General features: G+C 39.0%; 3 protein-coding genes across 10 annotated transcripts in view; 2 read left to right on the forward strand and 1 right to left on the reverse strand.

The window, feature by feature from the left end:
- Nucleotides 1-8: 8 nt before the first annotated feature.
- josd1 (Josephin domain containing 1) lies at nt 9-9,167 on the forward strand. 2 transcript variants are annotated; one of them, XM_067369813.1, is made up of 5 exons: nt 9-238; nt 681-1,359; nt 1,451-1,579; nt 5,720-5,914; nt 6,011-9,167. In XM_067369813.1, the coding sequence occupies exons 2-5, from the start codon at nt 1,076-1,078 to the stop codon at nt 6,180-6,182; spliced, it is 780 nt and encodes a 259-aa protein (XP_067225914.1). In that variant the 5' UTR covers nt 9-238; nt 681-1,075; the 3' UTR covers nt 6,183-9,167. The 2 variants fall into 2 exon arrangements, with proteins under 2 accessions (XP_067225914.1, XP_067225915.1); XM_067369814.1 differs by having other exon boundaries at nt 23-238; nt 5,992-9,165.
- A 292-nt stretch (nt 9,168-9,459) lies between these two features.
- On the forward strand, nt 9,460-15,051 carry cbx7b (chromobox homolog 7b). Its single transcript, XM_067370039.1, has 6 exons — nt 9,460-9,835; nt 10,508-10,551; nt 10,735-10,800; nt 10,929-10,995; nt 11,088-11,403; nt 13,073-15,051. The coding sequence occupies exons 1-6, from the start codon at nt 9,767-9,769 to the stop codon at nt 13,270-13,272; spliced, it is 762 nt and encodes a 253-aa protein (XP_067226140.1). The 5' UTR covers nt 9,460-9,766; the 3' UTR covers nt 13,273-15,051.
- A 594-nt stretch (nt 15,052-15,645) lies between these two features.
- ep300a (E1A binding protein p300 a) overlaps nt 15,646-19,812 on the reverse strand; it is a 35,096-nt gene continuing 30,929 nt past the window's right edge. For 4 of the 7 annotated variants that reach the window (XM_067370035.1, XM_067370034.1, XM_067370038.1 and 1 more), the window contains exon 31: nt 16,118-19,585. In XM_067370035.1, coding sequence (XP_067226136.1) covers nt 16,661-19,585 — 2,925 coding nt within the window. In that variant the 3' untranslated portion in view covers nt 16,118-16,660. Of the gene's footprint in view, nt 15,777-15,980; nt 19,586-19,812 lie in introns of those variants that run through there. The other 3 variants (XM_067370037.1, XM_067370036.1, XR_010892763.1) reach the window with 2 other exon arrangements.

The raw sequence follows: 19,812 nt of genomic DNA on the forward strand, positions 1-19,812 counted from the left end.
ATTAATTTCCTAATGTGGGCGACCGAGATGTGTTTGACAGTCCCATGGGATGCAACCTGCTCGTGACGCAAGCCAGCGGAAAGCCAATGACGTTTTGCGCATGCTCACGTTGAGCCAGAGAGCTGCAAGGAAAAAGTACAAGAGACAAAGGAATAAACAACTCAAGGAGTGGACGCGAAAACACCAAGTTTGAGGAACGAAAGCAACCTAGACTGGAACACATCGTGTGCAAACAGAGGTATGTGCTGGGAATGATTACACTGAGACTTTGAAAGATGCCGTTTTATCCGTTGCTATCACGAGTAGCACGTAGCCAGAGTGTCAAATTGGTCTGAACGCAGTAGTTGAGAAGCTCAAAGAGAAATATGGCATGTCTTAAAATGTCTCTTTAAACTTGCGTACGAAGTGTTGAGTATCGTTTCTGTCTGTTAATAAGTCATATACACCCATCCTGTCAGTTGGCAGGAAGTTTTGTACAGCCATTCCCAATGCAGTCATCCTGGGCACAACTGCACATTAGCCTTAGAGGTGTCAAAAGCGTTCCTGTTTAGACTTGCCACTCGGTTAAACGCTAATTAATGCTCAGACTGAAGCATTTTCCATTCTTCTGCTTCTTCTTTTTTTTTTTAAATATCTGATTTATAATCAGTCTCTTGTTGTGTTTCTGTCTTCCTCTAAAGCCAAGGTTATCTCTGCAGTTCTCCCAGTGGTCTTCTATGGCAGTTGCCAGGACCCTGCACTGCTGACCCATTTAGTCCTGGTCAGCTGTACGAGTCAAGCTGTCTTTTCCACCCTGGTGTCAGCCAAAATGGAAAGAACTTCTCTGCCCTAGTGGTTACTATGGTGCTCAGCAAGTCTTTGTGCAATAACAACATGAAGAACACAGAAAGAGGACACAGTCGAGTCTGCTTCTGAGAAGAAGTGGTCGGTTTCCACGGGTGCTTATTTTCACTGATTCACTGCAAGGTGCACTGGCTCACCTTTCATCCCAGTAGCAAACTCCCCTCCCCTTGCCACTCATCCCAAGCAGCTGAGAGGTTGCTGTGGAGATGATAGTGGTGACATAGCAGCAGGAATGGGGAGTACTCCATGTTCTGGTAAGGGGAGGGGGGTCGGGGGTTTTCAGGAGCTGGGTTGTATGCCATGGAAGGTCAGCAAGCAGAAAGGAGAAGCCGTCGGTGGACGTGGGTCTGAGTTAGAGGATAGGCCAAATGCTGGAACGCCCCCCACCTCGTCACAAACTCCCGCCATTTATCACGAAAAGCAGCATCGAGAGCTGTGCGCTCTGCATGCCCTAAACAATGTCTTCCAGGACGGAGCAGCATTCAGCCGTGATGCACTTCAGGACATCTACCAGAGGTCAGTGCTAAGATGTATTGTTAAATCTGAAGTGGTCTAATGTTGGGATTTTTTTCGTTGTGCATACTTCTGCTTCCTCTTTCTTTTTCAGGCTCTCTCCTAGCACTTTGGTCACACCCCACAAGAAAAACATGCTGGGTAATGGTAACTATGATGTGAATGTCATCATGGCTGCATTGCAGACCCGTGGGTTTGAGGCTGTTTGGTGGGACAAGAGAAGGTATTTTATTATACTGTTGTGGTTTTAAATCTTTCAAAAATCTGGTTTAAATCACATGTGCCAAGAAATTGAATTCCTGTTGGTTTTGAAAAACATTTAATATAATTTTCGAGAAAAGTTGCACCACATGATATTTTTGCCTGCCCTGAAATAACCTTTGCCTTGTCATATCAAATCTAATATTTGATATTTTAAGAGACTTGTTGACCTTTACACAAAGTGATGAGTGTCTGCTAGGTTCCTCTCTATGATATCATTTCCTATCTTATGCAAAACATGACTTGATTAGACAGACAAAAATTTCTTCATATAATAAAGCAGTGAAGCATTTGTGTTAGTAAAGAAAGTAAAGAAACAATTAAAAAAAAAAAAAAAAAAACTTTTCTAAACCTGTATGCATTTCTTTTATTTTGCAGCACATAAAACATAAAAAAAAAAAAAAAAAAAATAGTAATCAAACCGTTTTTGTTCCTATTGTCTTCTATTGTATTTTTATGTCCATACAATGGAAGTCAATGGGAACCAAATATCTTCAAAATATGTTCTTTTATGATCCACAGAATAAAGTAAGTCATAAAAGTTTGGGGTAACACTTTATATATTATGGTCCCTTTGAAACATTCTGTTGACTTTAAGTAACTTTGCAACTACATTGGAGTATTAGTAGACTTATAGTCTGCTTAATATCTGCTAACTATTTATTGTGATTGTCCCCCAACAGAAAAGTACATGTCAGCTTATTGTAACCCTAACCCTACAGTGTTGTATTCTTTGTATTCTTTGAAATGAAAAAAACAATTTATATTTGATTTATATTTATATAAGAATGTAAAGACATGTATTTATAATACTCTTAAGATTAAAAGATGTTTATTTTAAATGTATTGTTCAGATTTTTAATGGGGCAACAAGTTATGACAGATGCTACAGAACAAAATAGGCTATTAATAATCTTTCAGTGTGCAAAACCATGATAATATGAAATGCTTCAAAACAGCAGCACAAACCGCTTATGCGCATCCCAGGTGCAGAATGATGTGCTTGAAGCAATATGGAGTCACAGCGCGCAGTTGCGCTGCGCATTGAAAAGTTCACGGCACAAAGAGAATCCCTGTGCTGTGTATATCTACATCTAACCGTTTATTGATCATATGTTTCTTTTCACTTTTAAATTCCAGTTATTGTGCGTGTGACGCCAATTCATAGTCCTTGTGTTGTGTGATCTAAAAGACACACTGTAGTATGTCATCGTTCAGAAACAGCAATAAACTCCTGCAAGATTAAGTCATTTTATGCAAATACACAGTCCTTTATCTACATATCAAGTATAATAAGAATATATCATATTGGAGAGTTTTACTGTGCTGAATGTCGTTACCGAACGTGACGCGCTGTTTGAGTGCTGAACAGAGAATGATTGACAGCTGCAGCGGAGGGAAGACGAGTTTCCATTAACTTAAATTTAACAATGTACATATTCTTCTGTCCCTCACATGAAGCTATGTAATGGCTTCAGATGACTTTGAATATAGTACACGAAACACTAGCACCAATTAAGTTATTTATTTTGCTCTATGACTCCCATTTTTGCTATATTTAAATAACAATTGATAATTGCGCTCTTTTATATCGCAACAGGCCTATTTTGAGACTGTGGCGGGACAAATTAGAATGTGACAGGCTGCCACATCTAGTTAATGTATGGGAAACACTGCAGTCTACTAATACTCTACTAACACTCTGAGAGTAGCCATGTGATGGTATAAAATTTTCATGTTGCAATAATAGAGTGCCCAGAGGAATGACGCGTTTTTGTAGGCCAACCCGGAAGTTAGCGGCGCATGGGTTCCCTCGCTCGAAAGCCTATGCATTCCCATAGACTTTTGGAAAATCGCAGAAAATAAGCTCTGTGTTAACAAAGGGTTATGACACTTAAACGTTTTGTCTGTCAAGATAATCTTTACAAGTGAACACAACATTTATAGATTTTGAAGCCTAAATAAAGTCGTCAGATATAAAAGGCTAACAGTAGGCTATAAACTACAGCACACCATGGTCGCGGATCAACGTTGTCACCACCAAACTTCCTCAAACTGTATTTAGAAAACGTTATTTAAAAACATGCTCGCTGATTATGATCTGTGCTTTTATGAATACTTTTCCACTTTTTCATTAGAAATGCTGTCCAAATGTCCCGTTTTTAATGATGACGTCTAAAGTCCCCGCTAAAGGAAGTAGTCCCTTTTAGCAATTAGTTAGCAACCGCCGATTTTAAGACACATTAAAAGTTTAAAAAATCACAAGTGGGTTATAACTGGTGTGTTTTATGTCATAGATCAAAACGTGAAAGTATTTAGAGGCTTTGTTAACCACAGACCTTATTTCAGGCGATTTAGCAAAAACCCATTCAAAAAAACCCATAGACTTCAGGCGTTGGAACCGGAACTCCTAAAATGCTAACTCGCTTCCGGGTTTTGCCTACAAAAACGCGTCATCCCTGGGGCACTCTATTGCTGAAGCTTTTATCACGGTATACGGTACTATCACGATATTGAAATAATTTGCAAAAAAAAAAAAAAAAAAAGTGTTGTCATGCTATAAAAGGTTTAATAACTGTTTGTTCATGTTAGCTCAGCTCTATTAAATACAGTTACAACTTTTTGATTTTAATAATGTTATGAAATGTTGAAATTAACATTAAGATTAATGTTTTCTGTTTTTTTTTTTTTATTGTCAGTTTATGTAAACTAATGATAACTAATGAAGCCTTATTATAAAGTGTGAATGAACAGAATCAGAACATATGCAAACAAAACCTAGGGCAGTCTGTAGTCCAAATTAAAATGTTTAAATTTGAAAATAAATGGCATGAAGTCTTTAAGTATTTGGTGCAGTGATGAGCATCATTGCGAATACAAACATCTGAATGGCTGTTTGAAACATTTTAAATACTAAAAGGTAGCTGTTTATGGGTGTTACCAGGGTAACCGCTACGTTTCTGCTGTTCTGGCAGTGCCATCTGCTGTCAGAGCATGAATATGCATTTTCATTCATCGGCATCTTCACTCGTTCCGCCATGTGCTGCTCATGCGTGCTGGGCTTGTTTACATTAGTTTGTGCCTCTTTGATGCTTTTTTTAGACGGTTGATGGGTAAAAAGTATTCTTAAAATGCATTCTAAAAATCTGAATAATTTGTAATAAATAATTGATGGTATTTTGAAGTGCCCATGATAACAATATCATGCATGTTCATTATTGTAGGGCTGCAACGATTAATCGCAATTAATCGTTTGCAAAATAAAAGTCTGTTTACATAATATATATGTGTGTGTTCTGTGTATAATAATTATGTATATATAAATACACACACATTCATGTATATATTTAAGAAAAATGTTATATTTATATATAAAATATTTATGTTTATATGTAATATAAAAAATATATAAATATATATATTTATAATACATGCATATATTTCTAAACTTTATACCTGTATGTGTGTGTATTTATATATACATCATTATTATACACAGAACACACACATATAACGTAAACACAGACTTTTATTTTGCAAACGATTAATCACGATTAATCGTTGCAGCCCTACATTATTGTGATATATTGTATTACCATATACCGGCACATGCTTAAATGAGTTAGTAGACGTTATAGGTGTAACTTAAAAGGGGTCGCACACCGAACACGAAGCTCAGCGCTGCGACGTGTTTTTAAAATTCAAACGCATTGTTTTCTGAGTCATAGCTGGGCGCCGCGGACAGGTGCCGAATGTCGCCGCTGGTGTGCATACACTCATAGAAAACAATACGTTCGAATTTAAGACCTTCGCGTCCAGTGTGCGAGCCCTTTTATAGTCAACAGAATGTGTTAAAGAGACCATCAAAATAAAGTGAAAGCAAGTTTAGTGAGGGTGAGTAAATAGTGACGGAATCTTAATTTTTGGGTGAACTGTCCCTTTAATTTTATGCCCCAGAAGTTAGAAAAACATGGTCATCATAGAAGAGATGCATTTGAGTCATTGTATGTATGAATTGCATTTTTAATCTATTTTTGTTTAATAAATTAATAGGTGGGCCGTTAATGTGATATCAATTTTATTTTGGCCTATGTCCCCACAGGGACGTTGGCAGCATTGCACTGCCGAACGTCACTGGTTTCATCTTGAACGTGCCATCCAATCTGCGCTGGGGGCCGCTGCGACTGCCCCTCAAGCGGCAGCACTGGATTGGAGTTCGAGAAGTAGGAGGAGTCTACTATAACTTGGACTCCAAACTGCGCAGTCCTCATGCTATCGGAACAGCTGATGAACTGAGGTAGGTGTGAGAAAGTAGCGGTCGGTTTTAATGCGAAGATCTGTTTTATCTCTAGCTGTCATTCTGATAATTTCCAGGAAGTTCTTGCGTCACCAGCTTCGAGGGAAGAACTGTGAACTCCTATTGGTCGTGCCAGAGGAGGTGGAAGTCCACCAGACGTGGAGGTCTGATAACTGATGAATGTTTCGGATGGCTTTTTTGTTTTAAGTTAGGTTTTTTGTTTTGTTTTTGGAGGTTTCTCAAGTTCATGCTCAGGAGGGAAATGTGAGGTTCAATCAGGGACCCTTTTAAAGAGCAGCAAATGGAGTTGCACTCAACCAGTCATGAAAGCACACTGCTCAGACTTTGTTTACACACACACACCGCTGGACTCTTGCCATCGAGAGAGAAGCAGAAAAGAACACACACAGGGATATCACAAGACAACTAAACACTACGCAAAGAATTTTGTTTGGTATTTGGGATTCTGATGAATTTTTTATACGTTGATTCTTTCTTTTACTTTGTACTGTTTTCTGACTTGAAAGTGAGAAGTTATGGAATTCTTAGTGATGTGTTCTCCTTGTTCATCACCTGTCATCCTCACTTCTTCTCTCTTTCCATGTGATTTTCCTGTGCAGCCATGTGATCGTTTGAAATGTCCGCCACACATTACAGGTCACCGTAAAAAGATATTTGTTTAACCAACTGGATTTTTTGAACACAGGGGTGCATATGTACTTACTTAGTGCATGACATGTACTTGAAGATTTAGAAAAGGAACACCAGTAGCCCCTGCTTAACCGTTCCCTACATATTTAATGGCACAGTGACAGATGAGTTGTTTCCTGTGTATCACAGTATAGCATGGCACCACAGTAATTGGATGTTTTGTGTTAGTTTCCTAAAGTTACCAAAAAGGTCACTTGTCAATCTCTTACCTTAAACGGTTGCTCTCGACACTCTTTCTTGTTAAACGGTTAAGGTTAGACTTGTTGAATCCTAGACCACACGTAAGAAAATAGAGCAGGTGAGTGTTGGTAGTAAAAAAATGTCAACTGCCAAAAACTGTGTTGTTATACAAAACGGTTGTATGTACATTTACATAGAAAATGCTAATAGTTGGAAAGGCGGAGGTCTCTAAATCTGGCAAGTTAATTAATCTTTGATTGATATTTGATTAATATGGCCTTAAACTGTTTACAGAGGGAGCAGATTACACAAAGGGAAGTCTAATGCATCTCAGGTTATCTTCAGATCCAACTGTATTCAATTTCACTTATTAAAAACGATCTTCAACACATTGTGTAAAACACTTCAAAAAGATTATATACACTCAAATCAGATACTACAACTTAAAAGGAACATTCCACATGTCCATACACAGGGTGCTTTGTAATACTGTAGAGATGAATAGATTCTTTTGCCATGACAATCTAAATCCCCACATCTCTTTTTCAGGGAGATGGGGACAACATGTGCTCATGCCATTGTTTTCCATTCAAATAAAATGCTTATGATGGCACTTTATGTATGATGTAAAATGTGCTGTGACATCATTAAAATGTCTTTGTATGTATAAAATGTAGTGCTGCTTTATCTATCTTGTTCACATCATCTACACTGCTGTTAAAAAGGGGTGTTTTTTTTTCTTTTCAAAGAAGGAGCACTATTAAATTGATCAAAAGTAACAGCAAAGATGCTGTTCATTTGAACTTTCTGTTCATCCATGAATTCTGAAAAAAATACAGGGGTTGGACAATGAAACTGATTTGGTTTTAGACCACAATAATTTATTAGTATGGTGTAGGGCCTCCGTTCGCAGCCAATACAGCCTCAATTCATCTTGGGAATGATAGATACAAGTCCTTTACAGTGGCCAGAAGGATTTGAGCCATTCGTCTTCCAGAACAGTGGCCAGGTCACTATGTTATGCTGGTGGAGGAAAACTTGCTCCTCCAGATGACCCCAAAGTGGCTCAATAATATTCAGATCTGGTGACTGTGCAGGCCATAGGAGATGAAACACGAAACTTCACTTTCATGTTCATCAAACCATTCTGTCACCAGTCTTGATGTGTGTATTGGTGCATTATCCTGATACATGGCCCCACTTTCATGGTATAATGTTTGAACCATTGGACGCACATAGTCCTCCTGCATGGTTCGGTAGTCCTTGGCAGTGACATCCCATCAAGCACATAGGGGGGTGCCATGATATTGCTGACCAAAACCCCATGCTTCACTCTGGGCACGCAACAGTCTGGGAGTTAAGCCTCTTTGGTGTGAGTCTTTTGGTGCTTCTTCACACTGTAACTCTCCAGTGAAGGTGGACTCACCAGAGAATAATATATATTTTACATTGTCCACACTACAGCCCAAGATTTCCTCTGCTGGCACTATTGAAATGACCAAAGATTTGGCTATAGCAGCCTGATGAGGTGTGCATTTAATTCTGCAGCGAGTTGGGCAACTGTGGTTTTTGGATATAATCTGGGTTAGTACCTGGACATCCCTTTCAGATGGCTTCCTCTTGGGTCGACAGTTACTCCTGTTGAATGTGGTTTGTCCTTCATGGTGGTATGCTGACATTACTCTGGATACCACAGCTCTCGGTACACAACAAAGACTCACTGTCCTGGTCACATATGAGCCAGCAAGATGCACACCAAGCAAGGCACCTAACCCCCAATCGGTCCCCGGATGCCACAGCAAAAATGGCTGCTCCAGATGTGTGTTCACAATGTGTGTTTGTGTTTAATACTCACTGCCGTGTGTGTGCACTTGGATGGGTGAAACGCAGAGCACAAATTCCAAGTTTGGGACACCGTACTTGGCTACACATCATGTCACTTTCACTTATTGCAATATTTTATGTAATGCTGTGTTATTGCTCAGCTAATTCAACCTTCACACTCTGTTCTTATTGATGGTATGTAAAATCAATGAAGACTGGCCACCAGGCCATGCATATATAGGTGTGAAACTTCCAACCCTGACAGCAACAAAGTGTGGCCCAGATCAGGCCCACATCTGGATTACATGCGGACCAGATGTGGGCCGGAACTGTGCCGACACTATGTTGCTGTCATGGTTATATTGGCCATTGTTTCAGTTTCATTGTCCAACCCTTGTATATCACTGTTTCCACAAAAATATTAAGTAGCACAACTCTTTTCAACATTGATAATAATAAATGTTTCTTGAGCACCATATTAGAATGATTTCTGAAAGATCCTGTGACACTGAGAGCTGGAGTAACGGCTGCTGATAATTCAGAATAAATTACATTTTAAAAATATTAAAACAGTTATTTTAAATTTCACGCGATATTACTGTTTTTACTGTATTTTTGATCAAATAAATTCAAAGACACTTCCTTCAGGTATACATCTTTGGGTAGGAGATACATTGTAATGCTGCAAGTAATACAAATTTCTTTCTGCCTTTTCTTTGTCTTTTATTTTCTTTCTGCCTTTTCTTTGTAGACCTATTACAAAAATCAAACCTGAAAGGTAAGCAGTATAAACCATATTAATCCTGAGTAAAATGAAACTAATGTGGTAGCTGCTGGTTGATTATCCGACCAACAGTGGCGCAAGTCAATCCGCTGTGTGGCGCACGGGGGCGCGCTGCGCGCTGCAGATGTGTCGCAGATTTAAAAAGTCACTGTACTCATCTAGTACAAGGAAATGGAGCAGTGCAAAGCATAAAATACTGAATTGTAAACAAGGCAAGCGGAAGAGAGGGAACGTGTGCAGCCATTCTAACTGTGCATGGGATTTCTATTTCAGTTATTTTAACGACAAGAAGGAAAAACACAGAGACATTGACAGCTACTTCATTTTTTTTTTTTGGAGGAATAACTTAACCAATGGAACTGTCGGCAATCGGTGAGCAAGTATTCGCTGTGGAATCAATTATAAAGAAAAGAGTTAGGAAGGTAAGTGACATGCGCGTGTAGCTGTGTGTCTGTTGACAGTTCAATCTGTGCCCGCTGCACACATACATGTTAGAGGGGCGAGGACACACACGTCCCCTTACAACAACGTGGAAGTGTGTTGTAGTCTAATAACTTAGATGATGACGCATGTCGCACAGCACGCTTTTGGAATTGGGTGGTAATCCTATCCGTAGTCATGGAGACTACGCAGTTTTATTTTCCGATACGCTCTAATCACTAATGCTGATTGTAAAGTTTGGTCATTTAGATACAGAACATGAGGTTTATTTTATCTTAAAACAGCATTTGAGGTTATTGGTGCGAGCAGAGGTAGCTCTCAGTTACTTTTAAATAATATTAAAACATGCATTCAGCTTAAAATAACGCGCCCTAAATGACCGTTACTTTTATCCTCATCTGTAAAATGTCAGGACTGTATTAAAATAAAAAGGAGGAGCTGTTAGTTTAGGGGTTGCCCCTTCATAATTCTTTATGACGCAAGCGTATAATTACGTAATCGCACACGTACTAGACAAAAACAAAACAATCATCAGAAATGTGTATTCGGAGATAAACATTTGACTAATGTTAACTCATGAGATTTTAATATCATATATTTTAATATAATGAAAATGTAAATTTAGTATTGATTTATATTTATTTTTGTTTAAGGGTCATGTAGAGTATTTATTGAAGTGGAAGGGCTGGCCTCCAAAGTAAGTATTTATTATTATTATTATTATAAATGACAGAATAAGCTTTATTCTAAATGTCTTTTAATTATCATTTTGTGTTGTTTATAATGTTTACAATTACTAATCTAGCAGCTATGGCTTTTATTTGCATGTCATGCCAATATGAATATGTGACAGTTTTTCATATTTAAAATGATTTCAAAGGTACAGCACATGGGAGCCAGAGGAACACATCCTAGACCCTCGTCTGGTTTTAGCCTATGAGGAAAAGTGAGCAATTATAACCTTCTTTGTTCATTCTTTCACTTTCAGCCACTAGTAGGGGAGAATTTAGTTTGATTGTGACACTTTTTCACCCTATGTGAATTCATCACAGTGCATTTTCTAATTTCACACAGAGAACATAGAGACAGGTCAGTGGGGTGGCGCAAAAGAGGGCCAAAACCGAAAAGACTCATTGTGCAGGTAATGACCACTAAAACATCTTCATTTCTGTGATTGTTTCCCTGCTTAACTGTCACTAAAGTCATGCCTATCCACATATTACTCTCTCAAAGAGGAACATTTACGCAATGGATCTACGCAGCACACACAAAGATACAGAGAAGTCTTCAGCGCATCTGCCGCTTTCTTTGACCCGGTCGCTTGACCCAAGGTTCCAGTCCTCAGGGACCTGTATATATCGACGATTAACCCACCATAAGAAAAAGAAGAAAACATCCAGAGAGACTTCTGAGGAAGAATGGGATAGAAGGGAAGAAGAAGATGATCATGTTGATGATGATGATGATGATGATGAGGGGGTTATGGAGGAGGAGGAAGAAGAGGACACAAGACCAGGAGGAACTAAAACTGGCAGCAATACTTTAAACAGTAAGTATGTTGGTTGGCCAGAGGGCAGACTGCAGTGTTCTTTAATATATATAAACAAATAAACAGCCTCTATGAGTGACTCGCCCTTATCATGCTCTATAAAACAAATGTGATGTACACTTGTCACCCTGTGATCACCATGTGCTCATTTCCACATATTAGACAAAAATAAAACTCAAAAAGTATGAAATGACAAAAATAACCACAAAGTAAAATAACATTATACACATAAATTGAAGTGAAAATATAGGCATACAAGCAATAACTAAAATAAAGATTTAAAAAGATTATCAGGAGTCAGATTACAACTCACCTCCACTTCCAAAAGCAAAAGGAAGAGGAGGGGACAGAACAGGAAATTATGTTGGCTCATGATGTCATCGCCACAATTAAAGGGGAAAACACACTAAATCAGGCATCTATATCAGGGATATGAAAATAATTTTTTTTGTGAATTATAACAATATAAGTATTTTTAACAGGAATTTTTCTGTACCCATTACATATATATATATATATATAAACGTTACACGTGAATAATACTTAATTAAAATTACTATATACAGTACAGTCCAAAAGTTTGGAACCACTAAGATTTTTTATGTTTTTAAAAGAAGTTTCGTCTGCTCACCAACGCTACATTTATTTAATTAAAAATACATTAAAAACAGTAATATTGTGAAATATTATTACAATTTAAAATAACTGTGTACTATTTAAATACATTTGACAAAGTAATTTATTCCTGTGATGCAAAGCTGAATTTTCAGCATCGTTACTCCAGTATTCAGTGTCACATGATCCTTCAGAAATCATTCTAATATGCTGATTTGCTGCTCAAGAAACATTTATGATTATTTTCAATGTTGAAAACAGTTGTGTACTTTTTTTTTTTCAGGATTCCTTGATGAATAGAAAGTTCAAAAGAACAGCATTTATCTGAAATACAAAGCTTCTGTAGCATTATACACTACCGTTCAAAAGTTTGGGGTCAGTAAGAGTTTTTATCTTAATTTTTTTGAAAAGAAATTAAAGAAATGAATACTTTTATTCAGCAAGGATGCATTAAATCAAAAATCAAAAGTGACAGTAAAGACATTTATAATGTTACAAAAGATTAGATTTCAGATAAACACTGTTCCTTTGAACTTTCTATTCATCAAATAATCCTGAAAAAAAATATTGTACACAAATATTTTGTACAATTGTACACATTAAATGTTTCTTGAGCAGCAGATCAGCATATTAGAATGATTTCTGAAGGATCATGTGACACTGAAGACTGGAGTAATGATGCTGAAAATTCAGCTTTGCATCACAGGAATAAATTACTTTGTCAAATATATTCAAATAGATATTATTTAATATAAATATTATTTTAAATTGTAATAATATTCCACAATATTACTGTTATTTACTGTATTTTTAATTAAATAAATGTAGCCTTGGTGAGCAGACGAAACTTCTTTTAAAAACATTAAAAATCTTAGTGGTTCCAAACTTTTGGACTGTACTGTATATATATATATATATATATAATATAAATTTAAATGTCTAATATAATCTAAATCAGTATCACTTATAATGCTAGATTTTTCTTAATCAATATTCTTTAACATTTATATCACATGAAGGTGTAAATATGTACAAATTCTACTCTGTGTCTCAGAGCTTGTCAGGAGGGGAGCCTGGAGTCCAACCACTGAATCAGAGGCAATGACAATATCTCCTATATCTGAGGACTGGAGTCCAGTTATGGGCCCAGAGGAGGTAACTGTGACAGATATCACCATCAACTCACTGACTGTGACTTTTAGAGAGGCCTTCGTAGCAAGAGGGTTCTTCAGGAGCTGGGAGCTGGAGATCTGACATTACAGAGACTGAGTATGTTGTGAGCGAGGGGGAAAGAGAATCGGTACATCCTCTTTTTTTCCCTTTTTTGTTTTGATTACATGCTTGCACATTTTCCACCATTGTTTCAGACTACATTTGCACTATTAGTTCTAATCAAGTTAAAACCATTCAAAATGTTGTTTCAGGATTGTGATTGCAGTCAATCACAGTAACAATGATTAAATTCGTTACAATACTGATAGTATTATTAAGTTGTATTGGCCATGAAACAAATCAAGCTAGTTTCTCTGATACTGATTTTGCCATGTTTTGTAGTTTACAGACTCAACTAGCCGAGATAAGCTTAATTTGGTCTGGTCATGTACTTGCATAATGCTAGTACAGAGTGATTAGCACAATTAAAAATTCTGAAAAGCCAAGCTGTAACAAATATGTCTATACATTTACACATTAGATATATGTATACATGATATGCTTGGTAAACATATATTCTTCTATTGACTTTTAATTTAAATTGCACACCTCATATGCAGTTAAATAGAATTAGTGGCCTCCCTATACTTAAAAATACAACTATGGAAAAGCATTTCAACGCTTTGTGTACCATCTTTGAGACTTAAACAATTTGTAGTGTTAAAAAGATTTATTTTTCATTGCACAATGTTCTACTTTTAATGTAATTGTGTGTATGAAATAAAGTTGCATTTTGTTTTTTCCCAACACTATTGCTTGCTAATATGTCATATCTATCGCAGTTTGTGTGCAAATTTTTTTTTTTTTTACATGTTCCTTGGTCCTCTTGTGCATATTCTTGCCAAGTATGACTCTGCACCATCTTGCACAGTAGTCTGCAATGTTAGATTTAACTTGACTGCTGTTAATCTTTGGTGTTATTTTAGTCTAAGATGATAACTGAGACCTGAAGACAATTTTTCTATATTGAGGTGAATGTATATTTAGCCTCTAGGAATGTCCATCTCTGGAAGCTCAAATGTTTAGTATCTGACTTCATGTGACCTGTATATATTTGATAAACTGTCTGTGCCAAATGTCTGTGGTTGCTTTTGCTATTGAGAGTATTTGCACTTTAAAATGGAAAACCTGGTATTATGATGTCATAAATAAAACTTTCGTGTAACTGTACCATCAATTACAAATGTTTTTTATATTTAATCAGCAATGCGTGGCACTGTGGATTGATTAACCATCATGGGTTGACATTGTTTTACCTCCACATGTACAATGTAAGAATTACACCACACCAAAGCCAATTATTTTTGAATGGTGCAAACATATTTTAATGTACAATTAAATAATTGGCAAAACGTCTGACCACCATAATAACTTTAAAAAAGAACAGCCAACCAACCAAACAAACAAACAAACAGTAAAACTACTGGAATCAGAGCAACAGTTTTTGCTCCTCTCAGCAAGCACCAAAGTGTTAGCAAGAGAAAAGTGGTCAAAACTAAGAACCATATAACCATGGTTGGTTTTCCAGTCTGTTTTAGAAAAAAAAACAAAAAAAAAAACTTACAGATCAAAGCAAATTTCCATGGTTTGTACAGTGAATCATAATCTGTATACTTCTATACGCACTCATAAGACATTTTTCCTCAAAATGCCATGATATTTCTCATTATTCCCAAAGTGGGACGTATATGGTATAACAGCAGTGTCATGTTGCATCATCAATATCTTTGAAAAAGTGTAATTCAATATCAACTCTTGAATTACCTTCAAGTTTTTTATTTTCAAAAATAAAATTAAATATATATATATATATATATATATGTATATATATAAAAGAAATATTGTTCTCCTCGTTTTTATAAAATAAGTCTAAAGCCATATTGCCTCTGTTGTGTAGTCATCCAGCACTCCTTTAACCAAGAGAAAACAATTCATTTATAGGTTATTGTCATATGCCATCCAAAAGACCATCCACTTTCTTATTTTAAAACTATTTGTCTCTACCTTGCTGTATTTGTGCACAGGATGGAGATAATGACAGACAGTGTTGATTTAGTACACACTAATGAAATCCTTGTAATGAAGTACACATACAAAGGCGCATTGGTGCTTGTCTGACTTGAGCTCCATTTATGTATAAAAATCTCACAGGTTAAGTCTAAGCTGCCCATACTTCTTCAGCTCAAAGCATCATAAATCAAGAAGAAACATCTGTCCATTTACCTCCATTCACACATATAGATATATATATTTTTACAAAGACATTTCATTTTCAGTAATTTATTTTCAGTTCAGAATTTTCTTTATACATTAAGGAGATCACTTAAATCCCAAAGTTCAGAACACTAGAGATGCGCGTGAAGAGTCAGAACAATAATTCCTTACTGGAGAGATGGGGAGAAAAGAGGACTTGGAGTCAGAGATGGAAGAGGGTAGTTCAAGGTGATTATTTGCAAAATCCATAATCCCTCATCTGCATTTACTCTTCTCAGTAGAGATCACTGTACTGTCCTATGCACACCTGTAGTGTCATCAGGCTCCAGGTACTGAGAAGGAGGGCATAGTGAAAACATTCATGGGACAGGATGTATGAGGGTGGGAAAACTGCAACATGCATAGGAGGACTGGTATTTCCCATGCAACAAGCCATCAGAAAACACATTATCGTTTCCCAAACACTATCAAAACTTCATTTAAGCCCCAACCACCCCTCAAAAAAAAAAAAAAAAAAAAAAAAAAAAAAACTAAAAATAAAAAAGAATATAAATTCATCCATTTATAGTCAGGTTCTATCACTAACAAAAATATACTCTTCAAGAACTGTAGGAGGTTCAAATAGCATATGCCATAAACTGTCCAAAATAAAAGAACAAGAAAATATCTATTAGCCAACCAAAAGAGCTGAGTAATAAATAACAGTTATTACCAATGCCATCATAATCATTACATTTGTGAGAATAATTCTAATACTCTCCAAAACTGATGGCATTTTTGACTATTTAGAGGAAAAAGAAAACAAAATAGTCCATTTTGTTTACGCATTTTGCTTTTTAATTTCATGCCACTTTTAAAATCTTAAAAAATATCTATAAAAAAAGGCAGACTTCTTCACCCCAAAAATATTTCTGGTCATATACCAAGAGGAAATATTTCCCATCCCTTAACCCAAAACCCTTTGAACACAATTGGCAAAAAATATATTTATATATTTTTATATATTAACAGCAATAACTTACCATTCATTTAACTTAATTTGTTGACTTGCACATGTAGTATCTCCCATAGGAAGTTCAGTTCTTTTCAATTACATAAGAAAAATATTAAATAATAATAATAGTAATAATAATAATACTATCGATGACAGCCTTTGTAAATCCTAGATCTGCTACCAAACTCTGGCAATCAGGACAGTTCTTTGAGCACTGCAACATTACATCAAATCTAATGAATGATTCATGTTCGACCCAATATCTTGGTTATTTGATAGCATGTCATTTGTCCCTTGCCCATGTAAGGCTCCCATCCCACCTAGCTGTGAAAGCATGGCACTCTGGTCTGCTCCAAATGAGCCCTGGTCCATCGCATTAGCCTGTTGCTGCTGTTGGGATGCCTGTGGTTGTTGCTGTGCAGGGTGCACAGCATTGTGATGCTGAGAAAGGTGACCTGGGTGAGGCGACCCCGTCTGGGGCGAGATGTGATGAGGCGATGGCTGGGGCTGCAAGCGAGGAGATGGACTGGAGTTTGGCGGCTGGGACTGGGGCCGAGGCGACGGCTGGGGTGAGCGAACTTGGTTGCTTAGGGAATTAGGCAACTGCTGGCCCTGCAAATGGGGAGACTGGGACATCTGTTGCTGGGGCTGCTGAGGGCTCATGGGATTGTGTTGAGCAGGAGATCCTCCTCCTAGGTGTGACTGTTGCTGCTGAAGGAGCCGTTGCTGGAAAGCTTGCTGAAGCATGCCCGGAGGTTGTGAACCTATGGGAGCGGATTGCATCTGTTGCTGCTGGAGGGGACCACCGCCTCCAGGACCTCCATCAGCACCTTGGAGTCCTGCCATAGCACTCTGTTGCTGCTGCATCTGGAGTTGCTGATGCTGCAGTCTCTGTTGCAGAGCTGCTGCAACCTGCTGATGGGACACAGACCCAGAGTAGTTTTGCTGGGTCCCAGGCTGGGTACCTCCCTGCTGCTGTTGGAGACCGCCAGGCTGAGGTTGGCCAGGCTGCTGTGGGGGCATTCCAGACTGGCCAAGATAACCCTGTTGCTGGGGTGGTTGAGGATGCTGAAATGGAGCATGGTTTCCCATATGTTGCTGCTGCTGCTGCTGCTGCTGTTGTTGCTGCTGTTGTTGTTGCTGTTGCTGTTGTTGTTGCTGTTGTTGTTGCAAATGCCGCCTCATCATTTCTCTGAACTGGGGAGAGATGTTGGACATGTTGGGGCCCTGATTGGGCATAACACCTTGCTGTTGTTGCTGTTGTTGTTGTTGTTGCTGCTGCTGCTGTTGCTGTTGCTGCAACGCTGCCATTTGCTGTTGTTGCTGCAAATTTCCACTCATCATAGACCGCTGTTGAAGTTGCTGCTGCTGCTGTTGCTGCTGAAGCTGATTCATTGGCATGCTATTTCCTTGTGGCATATGCATACTTCCTTGAGCTGCCACAGGATTTGCACTCATTTGCTGCCCATCAATGAGCCCTGGACCTACTCCAGGTCCTCCTGGTAGACCGACACCTCCTGTTCCAGGCCCTCCTCGACCAAGGTACCTAGGAACGCGTTGCCTGATAAAGGTTGCCATGAGCTGAGGGTTTGAACGTAGTATATTCAGGACTTGCTGTTGTTGATGGGGAGAGCTGGGTAGCCTTAAGGTTCTTACGAGTTCCAGTAAGGCAGCCTGAGAGTGATTTCCAGGGCCAGCACCTGCAAGTGCAGCCGCTCCTTGGCCACTCATCATACCCATTACAGCTGAATGCCCTTGTTGCTGCTGTTGAACAACTGTCTGCTGCTGCTGTTGAGGTGCAACCATTCCTTGCAGACCCATTTGGTTCATTACCCCAGGTCTCTGCTGAGGAGACATACCAGGAGCAGCCCACGGCTGCTGTGGTGTCCCCTGAAGTTGAGGTGCTCCTTGCTGTGCCTGTTGCAACTGGACTTGAGGCAGCTGAGACGGAGTTCCTGTCTGCTGCTGCATGCTTGCTGTAATCATTCCCTGCTGCTGATCCATGTGAGTTCGTGCCACTGCTGCTTGTGTCTGGGATGGAATTCCCTGAGGTCCAACCATTGCAGCTCCAGGAAGGTTCATGCCCATCTGGCTTTGTGTCTGGGGACCCTGATGCAGGCCATGTGGAGGCATCATGCCAGGAGGCTGGTTTCTTTGCAGGATCTTTTGCTGAGCCATTTGCCGTTGAGACTCTGCGACTCGTTGAATTTTCATGGCAATTTCTACTGCAGCAGGTGGAGGGCCAGGTTGCTGATGTTGTGGCATCACAGGCTGCCCTAGGCTCGACTGTTGCTGTTGAGGGAAGCCACCTGGCACCATGCCTGGCTTACCCATTGACTGAGAAAGTGGAGAGGAGCCTGGAGGTCTTTGCACATATGGAGGAAGGTTGTTGGCATGCTGAAGATGCTGAACTGATGTTGGCTGCTGCTGCTGTGGGATCATGGGCTGTTGCGGGGAGTTCATCATCCCACCACTTCCAGACATTTGCTGGTACTGATGGGCCATCCCTGCCAACTGCTGTTGCTGCTTTGATGGAACACCTCCAACCCCAGGTTGAGTTACTGGAGGCTGACATAGCTGAGTGGGCGGCTGTGGGGTAGGAGGCTGACTGCTTGGTGTTGGTGTGCTCGGACCAGTAGTACTACTGTTCCCAGGAGATGGCAGCCCACCATTGCCTCCCGGAAGCTGCTGGCCTGTCCTTTGCATGCTGGCCATTCTTCTACGCACCATCTGGGCCTGCTGTAGCCTGTGCTGGAGCTGTTGTTGTCGTAGTTTCTGCTTGATATTGAGGCAGAATGGCACAGGACACTTGTTCTCTTGGCAGTGTTTTGCATGGTAACAACAGAGTGCGATGAGCTGCTTGCAAATAGGACAACCACCATTGGTTTTGCGCTTGCAGCCTTTGGTATGTTGAACTACACGTTTCATTTTCTGGCAAGATGGAAGTGAGCAGTTGGCATTGCGGCACTGACAAGCATGTACTAGAGACTGGATGCACCGCTGAATACTGAGACGCCTTGAGTCTCCAGGATTCTGCGTTGAGGAAGCAGCCTGACTGTTGCTTTCGTCATCCAATCCCAAGCCCAGTTTCTCCATCTTGTGCTCGTGACCTTTTGTATTATAGCAAGTGATGCAGAGATCATAGTCCTGTGAAGGAGAGGTTAGAATAATCATTAAATGGCAAAGTTATTATTGTGTACAGTACAAAAGGACATAATTTACCAGCATTAAGTACAACTAATTATCTATTTAACTATGGTAAATAGACATATTGCTTTTCCTAGTGCATTTTTTGAGTAATCCAGGACAATGCAAAAAAATTGGGTCTGCCCTGAGAAAAACTGGTTATCTTCTCATGCCATATAAGCTTTACA

This window comes from Chanodichthys erythropterus, chromosome 19, assembly GCF_024489055.1.
Source record: "Chanodichthys erythropterus isolate Z2021 chromosome 19, ASM2448905v1, whole genome shotgun sequence".
Classification (NCBI taxonomy): domain Eukaryota; kingdom Metazoa; phylum Chordata; class Actinopteri; order Cypriniformes; family Xenocyprididae; genus Chanodichthys; species Chanodichthys erythropterus.

What these genes read in the sequence shown, in the direction of transcription:
- josd1 (XM_067369813.1), top strand. Translation starts at nt 1,076, where the DNA reads ATGGGGAGTACTCCATGTTCTGGTAAGGGGAGGGGGGTCGGGGGTTTT. An exon ending in CTTCAGGACATCTACCAGAG is followed by an intron (nt 1,360 to 1,450) that starts GTCAGTGCTAAG and finishes TTTCTTTTTCAG; the next exon opens with GCTCTCTCCTAGCACTTTGG. An exon ending in GGAACAGCTGATGAACTGAG is followed by an intron (nt 5,915 to 6,010) that starts GTAGGTGTGAGA and finishes TTGCGTCACCAG; the next exon opens with CTTCGAGGGAAGAACTGTGA.
- cbx7b (XM_067370039.1), top strand. Translation starts at nt 9,767, where the DNA reads ATGGAACTGTCGGCAATCGGTGAGCAAGTATTCGCTGTGGAATCAATT. An exon ending in TGGAAGGGCTGGCCTCCAAA is followed by an intron (nt 10,552 to 10,734) that starts GTAAGTATTTAT and finishes ATGATTTCAAAG; the next exon opens with GTACAGCACATGGGAGCCAG. An exon ending in GTTTTAGCCTATGAGGAAAA is followed by an intron (nt 10,801 to 10,928) that starts GTGAGCAATTAT and finishes AATTTCACACAG; the next exon opens with AGAACATAGAGACAGGTCAG.